The 13,981-nt window shown below is 43.3% G+C and overlaps 1 protein-coding gene across 4 annotated transcripts in view; it reads left to right on the top strand.

Annotated features, from left to right (window-relative positions):
• Window positions 1-13,981, top strand: part of LOC310866472 (NACHT, LRR and PYD domains-containing protein 3-like) — a 362,173-nt gene that overhangs the window by 1,364 nt on the left and 346,828 nt on the right. For 3 of the 4 annotated variants that reach the window (XM_083776091.1, XM_083776092.1, XM_083776090.1), the window contains exons 1-3: window positions 4,108-4,256; window positions 5,044-5,157; window positions 7,689-7,802. In XM_083776091.1, coding sequence (XP_083632217.1) covers window positions 4,123-4,256; window positions 5,044-5,157; window positions 7,689-7,802 — 362 coding nt within the window. In that variant the 5' untranslated portion in view covers window positions 4,108-4,122. Of the gene's footprint in view, window positions 1-4,104; window positions 4,257-5,043; window positions 5,158-7,688; window positions 7,803-13,981 lie in introns of those variants that run through there. The other variant, XM_083776089.1, reaches the window with a different exon arrangement.

Raw genomic sequence — 13,981 nt, 5'->3', positions numbered from 1 at the left:
CTTCGTGCACACACACACACACTCTGATGCGTGGTAGTAAACTGTATTCTCTCTCTCACTCTCACTCTCACTCTCACTCTCACTCTCTCTCTCTCTCTCTCTCTCTCTCTCTCTCTCTCTCACTCACTCACTCACTCACTCACTCACTCACTCACTCACTCACTCACTCACTCACTCACACACACACACAAACACGCTGTTAAGTTACCGAGAGTTACACCCAATCATAATGATTGATAGGTATTTTTCTTTTGTAGATGTGTTATTTTGGTGGATGACGGTTCTCATGTGATCTATGACCCGGTGTCCCCTATGCTCTTGCAGAATTATGGATTATGAATTGCCCTGTGACTGACATTTGATGTCACGCTGTCCCACTGACTTTAAAATAGTATGGTTCTGGCCCCGCCAGAGTTTAGATAGTAACACGTCTCCCCTAGCCAGCGTGGGTAGATAAGAATTGTTTAGTTTCCGATTGCCATAACACCCAGCCTCATGTTTTTTGCCCTTGAAGGAAGTTGTCTTCCTTGTCTGTCAAATTCATTCTAAGGTATTTTGGTTAACTCTGTTATACTCTGACTTTTACTCATTATAGTCTAAAAAGGTTTTAGAACCACTTCAGTATATTGTTACAGGCCCTGTGCCTCAGTGTTTGGGTGAAGAGTATCTTGTTGTAATTAGATTACTTCCAAAAGTATTTATACAGTTCCGGTGTTCCGGAGCTCTAGCTCTCTAGCTATCGATGCTATTATATATTTATTAATTTATACAGTCCTTGGTTTTATACAGTATAATGGTAGAAATATTCCTATCAATGATAAACATTCCAACGCATTTGTAATGGTCCAAAAACACGACAGACACAAAGTCTGCATGTGTAGCTCATCTGGTTTTACAACCAAAACAGTTTTAGTTAGCAGCCATTGAGGTCGCGATGGCGACCCCAAAGGTCGCCAGCTGTACATTAATGTCAGATGCTGTGACACTTTGTGATACTTGAATAAATGTTTCATACCATATGTTGTAATAATTCTGACCTTTATTGCATTTGTCTTTAGTCTTGTCCATTCTTTGAATTATTCAATTTAGGGGGGTGTGGTAACAATTTGATAGATTTGTAGCCTTTGTGGGCCGAGGTGCACTGCTTTTATTTTCTACCTTTCATTACACAGTAGGTTGTGACAATGTTTATGTATGAAATATAAGCTTTTGGATACATTTACTATGTGTATGCTTCATGTGCTGTGTGCCAATCACTTAAGTTGAAGCGTTTTCTTTAACAAATGTGTTACATTTCATGATCTAGATTCACATATGAGTAAACTAAGGCACCAGTACAAAAACAGCAGCACAAGATTTTGGTTTTTTGGTTATATACATTTCTGGCTTGTGACAAAATACTGCAGGATATTATGAGTAGAACATTTAACCCAAAGTCCAGTTATCTATGAAAAAATGCATTGAATGTGTAGTGCCCATGACGCGGGAACGAAACTGAGCGAAAAGGGACCTCACAATATAAGGGCTTGTGTGGGGGCCAATAAGGGCTTGTATGGGGGACCAATAAGGGCTTGTGTGGGGAGCCAATAAGTGCCATTGGCCCTTCAAGACGAACATTTGACAAGTAATGATAAATTCCACTATCATAATTGAATTATCTTAATCTGCCATCAGTCAGTTTTAGTTTCAGACTAATGAGAACATATTGCTTATTTTACTGTCCAATGACATGAAATGGCACAAGGGAAAGACTCCCCAAAAAGACCACCCCCAAAAATCGGCGCGCTACGAGCGCCCACACATGTGCCCTTTTCTGGAGTTTGAGCCCCTGCCCCCCCAGTGCTCTCTGCACGGCCCTGCTGTGCTGTGAGCCTACATTATGTATAATCATTGCCTCAGGTATGTTGCAACTGAGACACGTTGAGGGTTCTGAAGTGGTATTTACGGTCCCGCTCGGCCTTTCCCTGCGGGCGGGGGTTGGTGGTGGGCTGTCAATCTTGCCGTAGGGCCCGTGGCACATTCCAGCTGCCACTGACGCACACACACACACACACCCACACACACATCACGCGTTGTGCGTACACTGGCAAAACCTGTTTTGTCTCTAGACACTCCCTAGCCTACTCTGTGTGTTAAAACACAGTCGACCATTTTGACACAACACCAACACAGAGAACTGAACACAGTTCACAACGAACACATTCAATTGTTTCAGCATCTTGTTCCAACATCTTAGCATGATCAACAGTAAAGAATTAGTGTTGCTGCAGGAGTGTGAATGAACCGTGCGGTCACTGGAACAAAGCCACCGTATTAGCATTTGAATACCTGTTCTGTGAACACCGTAAAGGTGTGTGCAAAATGACCAGGGGGAGGGGAGCTTCAGCCTTCAGTCAGTGTGTGCTATTTGGCTTACTATTGTGTCAGTGGGTGCTTAACTCTTTGCTTTTTATATATACTTTATTGAAAATTATTCAGGGTTTACAATTTATGCAAAATTACATATATACACATATAAGTTACAATAATATAAATGTATATAAATCAATGCATTTCAATACAAAAGTGTTTTTTTCTTTTTCTTTTTACAATGTTATTGTTAATACTGTAGGTGCCATGGTGTCAGTTTCTTTTTTCGTGCGTCTAGAGTTCTTTGTCTTTTTAGTTCAGTTTGGATTTGTTTGAAGACCACCTCTCCCGAGATGGCCTCCTGGTGGATTACCTCCATGGCACACCTGGTTTTCCACAGTTTGTTTACAACGGTGCAAATAACAGTCCAGTAAAAATCCTGTTCTACAGCAGACATTCTTTCCTCGAACACCCCGTACATGGCAGCATTAGAGTTGATCTTAATTTTAAAACCAATTTGTGGCATTTTCCCCCCATACAAAGCTAGACCTTTGGCAGGCCACTAGCAGGTGCTCAATTGTCTCGTCTGCACCACAATTTAAAATTGGGCATTTAACGGTTCTGACGAAGCAGCTCCATTTTACAACTGCTCGTACAGCTGGTCTCCTCACAGAGACCAGCCACATCACGTCTCTCTTCTTTTCGGAGATATTTTTACTACTATTATTTTTAATACACACCCGCTTTTGATTTTCATCCAGATATTTATAGGGAAAAATGCCACCATATAAGTCATCACATATTTTAGCATAAATGCATTTACTTGACATATCAGTCCAGTCAATATTTAGATGAGCAGAAATAGACACCATGGTCCAGCTCAGTGCCTCCCCTATCCACATAGCTCTCTCTCTCTCTCTCTCTCTCTCTCTCTCTCTCTCTCTCTCTCTCTCTCTCTCTCTCTCTCTCTCTCTCTCTCTCTCTCTCTCTCTCTCTCTCTCTCTCTCTCTCTCTCTCTCTCTCTCTCTCTCTGCTGTCCTATAGTGCCCTGTATCTGTGTGCGCACACACACACAGCGGTGGTGTTATGTTACAACCGGTTTCCATGTGAAATGTTGTCACATGACATCTTTTGTGCATCACCTCACAACTATGGTGATGCATGCCTCAGTGACAGACAGCGCCTGTGCGTGAGTGCGCGCGTGAGTGAGTACTTTCCCCAGAAGGCAAGACTCAACTCATGTCAAATCAATTCAAATGAGATTTACTGGCATGAGAAAACATACGTTTGTGTCTGTCTCTGATTGGCTTACGCTGAAATCTTACCCTAGAACCAAGTTCCAATACCCTAAATCTCAGCCACTCCATCACTCCACAGATTGAACTCTGCTAATAAACAAACCGCAACGATTTACATTCAGACACTGACATTATGTGATTGTCTACAGTGTATTTCCTGTGTGAGTCAGTGTGAGTCAGGGAGTGCCGAGATTTTGCAAACAGCAAACATTTCCTCTCTTTTTTTTAAGATGAGTTTTTGGCTTTTGTGCCTTTGTTGATAGTTACAGTGAAGACAGACAGGAAAGAGGGAGAGAGAGAAGGGGAGAGACATGCAGCAAAGTCGTCATGAACGGGACTCGAACAAGCGACGAGCTGACGTGACAATAAGAGCCTATTATGTGGCATTATGTGGCATGCGCCTGGATTAGGCCAGCATTGACTGTTTCCTGCTGTATTGTGACTGTAATCTTGACAGGTTTCCTGAAGACCAAAGATGAGACGCCGTGAGGAGAGAGAGGAGGAGGGAGCTGACAAACATCACATCCACAGAGCAGAGCCTCCATCTGTGTCTATGAAGAGTCATGAACCTCCTGACTTCAGTAATGAACCTGGACCTCCAGATACAACGTATGTGAATCCTCCTATACAATTCAAGGTTCAATGCTGTACTTTATTCTTCCATCTTGTGTACACTACAGGTACATAAGAGTAAAACATGGCTTCCTTCAGACAATGCAGCAGCATTATATATACACAACACACTATAATACAACTATGTGATCTCATGCTAAGTTACATGAATGACAAAAACAAGACGTAACATCTAATAATGTTGTATCAATCCTGTTCAAAGTTAATCTACAGATTGTAAGTTACTGTGTGTGCAGTTTGTGAATGAAGTGGTACAAATCAGTGTGCTGTTCAGTAGACAGGCTGGCTGCTTGTGTGCATGTATAGTATGTGAACAGTAATATGTACAGTATGTGTACAGTATGCAACAAGCCATGTTTAAACTATCACCCACTATTGTATTGTATATTTAGTAAGTATTGTACAGTGACATCTAAAGTCTCTGTAATGCTTATGTTGTACTATTACTATAAAACTAAAATAAAGGGATTTAAGATCAATCTATATGGCTCTGCCTCCTACTGACTGCCTAGTCCTAATCTGGTGTACTTGTGCCCCCTCTTGGCCAGGCCCTGTAACTACAGTATTTCACATGCCTAGTAAAACCACAGCATAACAATTTATATAATGTTTTTTGCAATTTTATTGCAATTCTTTTCGCTGCAATGTTGTGAGAGGAAACTAAAAGATGTTACCCTTGTATAAATAAAATGAAATGTAACAATAATACAAATAATAAAAATAATTGACAATGTCATTCACACAAACAATGTTATGATTCCAGAAGTCTGTACCACAGAGCAGAGTCTCCAACACCCAGCTACATGTCTATGAAGAGTGACACGTCTAAAGGACTTCCTCATGACTTCAGTAATGAACCTGGACCTCCACACACACAGTATGTGAATCCTCCTGTACAATATACACACTATAACACTATACAATATACACATTACACACTATAACACTATACAATATACACATAACACACTATAACACTATACAATATACACATAACACACTATACAATATACACATTACACACTATACAATATACACACTATGGTCCTCTCCTCATTCACAAAGGAGAAATACGCCACAGTGTAACTGATGCGTAATGATATCATATTTATCCGTCCGATCAAACTGCGATTTGCTCCCGTGATATTCACTTCATTTGTGCAGATCGCTGAGTGTATCCTTTCCGCATTTTTCCCAAGCGATTCGCCTGGTGTCGCCTGGTTAGTTGGAACATCAACGCCCATTCAACACCATATAAGGCAACAGGAAATCTCGAAATCAGTCATCATAGCCGGCACAGAGGATTCCCAAACTTTAAATTATATACAACAGCCGCGATGAGCTTGTAGAGCAGTTAATTTTGACAGACTAAAGCCTTCTAAATAAATTTTGTGTGTGTGTGTGTGTGTGTGTGTGTGTGTGTGTGTGTGTGTGTGTGTGTGTGTGTGTGTGTGTGTGTGTGTGTGTGTGTGTGTGTGTGTGTGTGTGTGGGGGGTAATGTAGGGAAAGCCAGTTTGAAAAGGTGGGTTTTGAGTGTGCTTTTGGACATTTCGAAGGTGGGGGGGGGCAGCTCTGATGTGGGTTGGGAGTGAGTTCCAGAGAGAAGGGGCAGCCACTGCGAAGGCCCTGTCTGTCTCCCCATGTCCGTTTGTTGGATTTGTGGGGTTCCAGTTGGTTGGCAGTGCTTGACCTGAGGGAGCGGGAGGGGACATGGCGGTTGATGATTTCAGAGAGGTAGAGGGGGGCCTGGTTGTGGTGAGTATTTTAAATTAAATTCTTGATTGGTTTGAGTAGTTTGTTTATTGTGGAGAAAAGTACTCTGGGGTTGCCACTGCCTGACTGAATGAGTCCAGAGTACGCCATAGTGAGAGGTGGCGGAGCAATTTGCGGAGTTTCCGACCAACCAACGTCACCATCAAGTTCACAGAGATATCCATGAATTCCGAATTAATGTGGGAATCCACGTAAATGCCTGTCCACTCACGTTAAGCTCACGCCTCATCAATCACCCCAGTAATCAATAAATCAAATAATCAAAAAAAATGATCAGATTTTATAACCCTGCAGTGCATGGCAATTCATCAGTAAGGGCTTTTATCATTGGCGAGTTTTAATATAGCATTTGGTCGTGTGGTGAACTGTACAAATTAACTTATTTCTCATTATGTGAAACAGTGAAAGTAACAGTAACTGTATCAGTTAACTTATTAACGTAATTTATTAACTTATTTAACAAGGATTGAAGCGATGCGTGCCAAGTTGGCAAGTTTTGTTTATAATTATATAGGCCTACATATAACTTGTGCTGTTTGCTTGAAGATCTGTCAGTGCAGAGACCCGCCTGTCAAAATTAACTGCTCTACAAGCTCATCGCGGTTCACTGTTGTATAACTTGATCTGTGCAGGCTATGATGACGTATTTTGATATTTCCTGTTGCCTTATATGGTGTGGAATGGGCGTGGATGTTCCATCTAACCAGGCGACACCAGGCGAATCGCTTGGGAAAAATGCGGAACGGGTACATCCGGCGATCCGCACAAATGAAGTGATTACACCAGTTTCCCTGAATAACACGGGACCTAATCGTAGCTTGAGAGGTAGGATATTACGTATCTCATTTACACCTGTGCGTACATTTCCGTTGTGAATGAGGACCTATAACACTATTCAATATAGTACACCCTGGTCATCATTCACAACGAAAATGTACGCACAGGTGTAAAGGAGATGCGTAATGATATCGTATTTATCCGTCCTCTCAAGCTACGATTAGGTCCCGTGCTATTCAGGGAAGCTGGTGTAATTGTGACCAAGGCCGAATCAGCCATCAGAATCAGGCAATAGAATATTCTTTATCGTTATTACTTTATAAGACTTAATTAATTATTTGAGGTGCACTATTGAAAGTGTGAAAGGTATCAATGTTGTACAACCCTATTGAGTGAATAAACCTGGGACTATGCCACCGTTTTATTAATTGAAGAGCAACGGAAACTCTTTTGTTATTCTTATTCTTAGCTTTAGTTTGTTCAAGGGCACACTAGGTTCACGTTTTATCAGGTAAGAGAGCAATAACCATAAATAGGCAGAGAGAGACTGACACTGAATCATGGATGAAAAAGATAACATAGGCCTATGTTTATTGTCCTATACAGCGGCGCTCTAAAATGGCCATAAAATACAATATAGCCTACTACTCTAAAATACTCCTAGAATCTAAACTAAACTACAAAGGAAACAATAACAATACAACCAATAAATACTAAAAAACTACAAAATGTGCAAAGTGCATTGGGTTAGTTCTTTTCCTGAGCAGAGAGGGAGCCTCCAGTCCATCCAGCATCAATACGTTGAATCAGAACGTCTCTATTGTTTATGTATTGTTATTTCTGTCTGTATGATTCCAGAAGTGTCCACCACAGAGCAGAGTCTCCAACTCCCAGCCTTCTGTCTGTGAAGAGTGACAGGTCTAAAGGCATTCCTCCTGACTTCAGTAACGAACCTGGACCTCCTGATTCACAGTATGTCAACCCTCCTATAAATATATACAACACTATAACACTGTAACACTATACAATATACTATAACAATATACACTAGTCTATAACATATTTTATACTGACTGTGAGATGGCGGGCAGCTGTGTTCTGCACTAGCTGTAAACGCCTGAGTGATGCCTGGTCGATGCCAATATACAAAGAGTTGCAATAATCTATTCTTCATGAAATTAAAGCATGGATGAAGAAGAGGGTTTTAACGACGGAGCTGATTTGTTTATTAAGTTTGAAATCTTTATCAAAAATAAAACCAAGAGGGGGGACAGTGGCACAGTCGGTAGTGTTGTCGCCTCACAGCTAGAAGGCCCTGGTTTCGATTCCCGCTGTGGGCGCTGGGGGTGTGTTCTCTCCTCTGCGTCATCAGAGCCCATACCCGAGGCGGGGTTGGCGAAAGGGCCTTTCTGTGTGGAGTTTGTATGTTCTCCCCGTGTCCCCTAGGGTAGGTACCCTCACATGTTCTCCCCGTGTCCCCTAGGGTAGGTACCCTCACATGTTCTCCCCGTGTCCCCTAGGGTAGGTACCCTCACATGTTCTCCCTGTGTCCCCTAGGGTATGTACCCTCACATGTTCTCCCCATGTCCCCTAGGGTAGGTACCCTCACAAAAAGCACGCAGTAATCCTGGTCTCTAAACTACCTCCCCCTGGCCAGCCAGGGGGGCCTGATGGAGAGGAAAGGAACTTGTCAGAATAACGTGTTCTTTCCACGCTCTATGTCCGACCGGGGAAACTCTCCCCTGTCAGGTGAAAAGAAGCAGCTTGGACTCCTCATGCATAGAAGGAAGCATGAGGTCAGTCCGTTGCTCTCCCAGGTTGGCAGAGGAAGTGTAGTGTCCAGGATTACATTAGATAATTGACACCGGGTGAAAATCGTGGGATAATAAATAAAAAAAAAGTAAAAATAAAACCAAGATTTCTAGGAAATGGGTGGATGTTAGAACTTAACACACCCAGGGAGCTAAAGGATATTATGGTCGGATGGTGGTAAAAAAATAACTTGTATAACTGAAATAGCTGTGGTCAATGTTTACAGCTGAATGTTTAGGTTTAACTTTATAAGCTTTTTGTTTGTTTTCAACTAAGAATAATCACGTTTGAGTAGAACTTCCTAGACTATGAAATTGCCAAGCCTGATATGATTGTCTATAAATCCTGTTGATCCTCTCTTTGTAACAGGGTTGATCATCACAGAGCAGTCTCTCCTGTACCCAGCTGTGTCTCCATGAAGAGTGACTCGTCCATGCATGGACTTATTGACTTCAAAGATGGACACCACTCTGCTAAACAAAGGTTTGAATTTGAATTGACCAGGCGGGTGATTGAAACATGAACTCCTTCACAACCAACAGCCTGTCAGGTGAAAAGAAGCAGCTTGCACTCCTCATGCATAGAAGGAAGCATGAGGTCAGTCCGTTGCTCTCCCAGGTTAGCAGAGGAAGTGTAGTGTCCAGGATTACATTAGATAATTGACACCGGGAGAAAAAATGCGTTGCAAAATCGTGGGATAAAAATGTAGAAAAAAGTAAAAATAAAACCAAGATTTCTAGGAAATGGGTGGATGTTAGAACTTAACACACACCCAGGGAGCTAAAGGATATTATGGTCGGATGGTGGTAAAAAAACATATGATTTCAGTTTTGTTTTCATTTAGGGTGAGAAAGTTGACATTTTAAATAACTTATATAACTGAAACTGTGGTCAATGCTTACAGCTGAATGTTTAGGTTTAACTTTATAAGCTTTTTGTTTGTTTTCAACTAAGAATAATCACGTTTGAGCAGAACTTCCTAGACTATGAAATTCCCAAGCCTGATATGATTGTCTATAAATCCTGTTGATCCTCTCTTTGTAACAGGGTTGATCATCACAGAGCAGTCTCTCCTGTACCCAGCTGTGTCTCCATGAAGAGTGACTCGTCCATGCATGGACTTATTGACTTCAAAGATGGACACCACTCTACTGATCAAAGGTTGAAACATGAACTCCATCTGGTGTCTGAATTGTGTACTCCAAGTCAAATCAAATCAAACTTTAATTCTAAAGCATCTATCTGAGCAGATCTAATGGGGAGGGGCAGACATGGAGTAATGTGTTCACGTTTTATAGTGCCGGTGAGAAGGCGGACAGCTGTGTTCTGCACTAGCTGTAAACGCCTGAGTGACGCCTGGTCGATGCCAATATACAAAGAGTTGCAATAATCTATAATTGATTAAATCAAAGCATGGATAACCATCTCCAGCTGTTTTTAGGGGGAGGTAGGATTTGACCGTGGCGATGATTGGAAGGAGAGAGTTTTAACGACCGAGCTGATTTGTTTGTTAAATTTAAAATCTTTATCAAAAATAAAACCAAGAGGGGGGGCAGTGGTACAGCCGGTAGTGTTGTCGCCTCACAGCTAGAAGGTCCTGGGTTCGATTCCCGCTTTGGGCGCTGGGGGTGTGTTCTCTCCTCTGCGTCATCAGAGCCCATACCCGAGGCGTGGTTGGCGAAAGGGCCTTTCTGTGTGGAGTTTGTATGTTCTCTCCGTTTCCCCTAGGGTAGGTACCCTCACATGTTCTCCTTGTGTCCCCTAGGGTAGGTACCCTCACATGTTCTCCCCGTGTCCCCTAGGGTAGGTACCCTCACATGTTCTCCCCGTGTCCCCTAGGGTAGGTACCCTCACATGTTCTCCCCATGTCCCCTAGGATAGGTACCCTCACATGTTCTCCCCGTGTCCCCTAGGGTAGGTACCCTCACAAAAAACATGCAGTAATCCTGGTCTCTAAACTACCTCCCCCTGGCCAGCCAGGGGGGCCTGATGGAGAGGAAAGGAACTTGTCGGAATAACGTGGTCTTTCCACGCTCTATGTCCGACCGGGGAAACTCCCCTGTCGGGTGAAAAGAAGCAGCTTGGACTCCTCATGCATAGAAGGAAGCATGAGGTCAGTCCGTTGCTCTTCCAGGTTGGCAGAAGAAGTGTAGTGCCCAGGATTACATTAGATAATTGACACAGGGTGAAAATCGTGGGATAACATTTTAGAAAAAAGTAAAAAAAAATAAAACCAAGATTTCTAGGAAATGGGTGGATGTTAGAACTTAACACACCCAGGGAGCTAAAGGATATTATGGTCGGATGGTGGTAAAAATCATATTATTTCAGGGTTTTTTTCATTGAGGGTGAGAGTTTACATTTTAAATAACTTATATAACTGAAATAGCTGTGGTCAATGTTTACAGCTGAATGTTTAGGTTTAACTTTATAAGCTTTTTGTTTGTTTTCAACTAAGAATAATCACGTTTGAGTAGAACTTCCTAGACTATGAAATTGCCAAGCCTGATATAATTGTCTATAAATCCTGTTGATCCTCTCTTTGTAACAGGGTTGATCATCACAGAGCAGTCTCTCCTGTACCCAGCTGTGTCTCCATGAAGAGTGACTCGTCCATGCATGGACTTATTGACTTCAAAGATGGACACCACTCTGCTAAACAAAGGTTGAAACATGAACTCCATCTGGTGTCTGAATTGTGTACTCCAAGTCAAATCAAATCAAACTTTATTTCTAAAGCATCTATCTGAGCAGATCTAATGGGGAGGGGCAGACATGGAGTAATGTGTTCACGTTTTATAGTGCCGGTGAGAAGGCGGGCAGCTGTGTTCTGCACTAGCTGTAAACGCCTGAGTGATGCCTGGTCGATGCCAATATACAAAGAGTTGCAATACTCTATGCTTGATGAAATCAAAGCATGGATAACCATCTCCAGCTGTTTTTAGGGGGAGGTAGGATTTGACCGTGGCGATGATTGGAAGAAGAGAGTTTTAACGACGGAGCTGATTTGTTTATTAAGTTTAAAATCTTTATAAAAAATAAAACCAAGAGGGGGGACAGTGGTACAGCCGGTAGTGTTGTTGCCTCACAGCTAGAAGGTCCTGGGTTCGATTCCCGCTTTGGGCGCTGGGGGCGTGTTCTCTCCTCTGCGTCATCAGAGCCCATACCCGAGGCGGGGTTGGCGAAAGGGCCTTTCTGTGTGGAGTTTGTATGTTCTCCCCGTGTCCCCTAGGGTAGGTACCCTCACATGTTCTCCCCGTGTCCCCTAGGGTAGGTACCCTCACATGTTCTCCCCGTGTCCCCTAGGGTAGGTACCCTCACATGTTCTCCCCGTGTCCCCTAGGGTAGGTACCCTCACATGTTCTCCCCGTGTCCCCTAGGGGTAGGTACCCTCACATGTTCTCCCCGTGTCTCCTAGGGTATAGTACCCTCACATGTTCTCCCCGTGTCCCCTAGGGTATAGTACCCTCACATGTTCTCCCCGTGTCCCCTAGGGTAGGTACCCTCACATGTTCTCCCCGTGTCCCCTATAGGGTAGGTACCCTCACATGTTCTCCCCGTGTCCCCTAGGGTAGGTACCCTCACATGTTCTCCCCGTGTCCCCTAGGGTAGGTACCCTCACATGTTCTCCCCATGTCCCCTAGGGTAGGTACCCTCACAAAAAACATGCAGTAATCCTGGTCTCTAAACTACCTCCCCCTGGCCAGCCAGGGGGGCCTGATGGAGGTGAAAGTAACTTGTCGGAATAACGTGTTCTTTCCACGCTCTATGTCCGACCGGGGAAACTCTCCCCTGTCAGGTGAAAAGAAGCAGCATGGACTCCTCATGCATAGAAGGAAGCATGAGGTCAGTCCGTTGCTCTCCCAGGTTGGCAGAGGAAGTGTAGTGCCCAGGATTACATTAGATAATTGACACCAGGTGAAAATCGTGGGATACATTTTTTTTAAAAAGTAAAAATAAAACCAAGATTTCTAGGAAATGGGTGGATGTTAGAACTTAACACACCCAGGGAGCTAAAGGACATGGTCGGATGGTGGTAAAAAAACATATGATTTCAGTTTTGTTTTCATTGAGGGTGAGAAAGTTGACATTTCAAATAACATATATAACTGAAATCGCTGTGGTCAATGTTTACAGCTGAATGTTTTAGGTTTAACTTTATAAGCTTTTTGTTTGTTTTCAACTAAGAATAATCACGTTTGAGTAGAACTTCCTAGACTATGAAATTGCCAAGCCTGATATGATTGTCTATAAATCCTGTTGATCCTCTCTTTGTAACAGGGTTGATCATCACAGAGCAGTCTCTCCTGTACCCAGCTGTGTCTCCATGAAGAGTGACTCGTCCATGCATGGACTTATTGACTTCAAAGATGGACACCACTCTACTGATCAAAGGTTGAAACATGAACTCCATCTGGTGTCTGAATTGTGTACTCCAAGTCAAATCAAATCAAACTTTATTTCTAAAGCATCTATCTGAGCAGATCTAATGGGGAGGGGCAGACATGGAGTAATGTGTTCACGTTTTATAGTGCCGGTGAGAAGGCGGGCAGCTGTGTTCTGCACTAGCTGTAAACGCCTGAGTGACGCCTGGTCGATGCCAATATACAAAGAGTTGCAATAATCTATTCTTGATGAAATCAAAGCATGGATAACCATCTCCAGCTGTTTTTAGGGGGAGGTAGGATTTGACCGTGGCGATGATTGGAAGAAGAGAGTTTTAACGACGGAGCTGATTTGTTTATTAAGTTTAAAATCTTTATCAAAAATAAAACCAAGAGGGGGGACAGTGGTACAGCCGGTAGTGTTGTCGCCTCACAGCTAGAAGGTCCTGGGTTCGATTCCCGCTTTGGGCGCTGGGGGCGTGTTCTCCCCTCTGTGTCATCAGAGCCCATACTGAGGCGGGGTTGGCGAAAGGGCCTTTCTGTGTGGAGTTTGTATGTTCTCCCCGTTTCCCCTAGGGTATAGTACCCTCACATGTTCTCCCCGTGTCCCCTAGGGTAGGTACCCTCACATGTTCTCCCCGTGTCCCCTAGGGTAGGTACCCTCACATGTTCTCCCCGTGTCCCCTAGGGTAGGTAGGTACCCTCACAAAAAACATGCAGTAATCCTGGTCTCTAAACTACCTCCCCCTGGCCAGCCAGGGGGGCCTGATGGAGAGGAAAGGAACTTGTCGGAATAACGTGTTCTTTCCACGCTCTATGTCCGACCGGGGAAACTCTCCCCTGTCAGGTGAAAAGAAGTAGCTTGGACTCCTCATGCATAGAAGGAAGCATGAGGTCCGTCCGTTGCTCTTCCAGGTTGGCAGAAGAAGTGTAGTGCCCAGGATTACATTAGAT

Source organism: Protomyctophum parallelum (assembly GCF_964188405.1).
Source record: "Protomyctophum parallelum genome assembly, chromosome: 11".
Classification (NCBI taxonomy): domain Eukaryota; kingdom Metazoa; phylum Chordata; class Actinopteri; order Myctophiformes; family Myctophidae; genus Protomyctophum; species Protomyctophum parallelum.
Note: the sequence above shows the minus strand (reverse complement) of the source record. Positions and strands in the feature narration are given on the sequence as shown.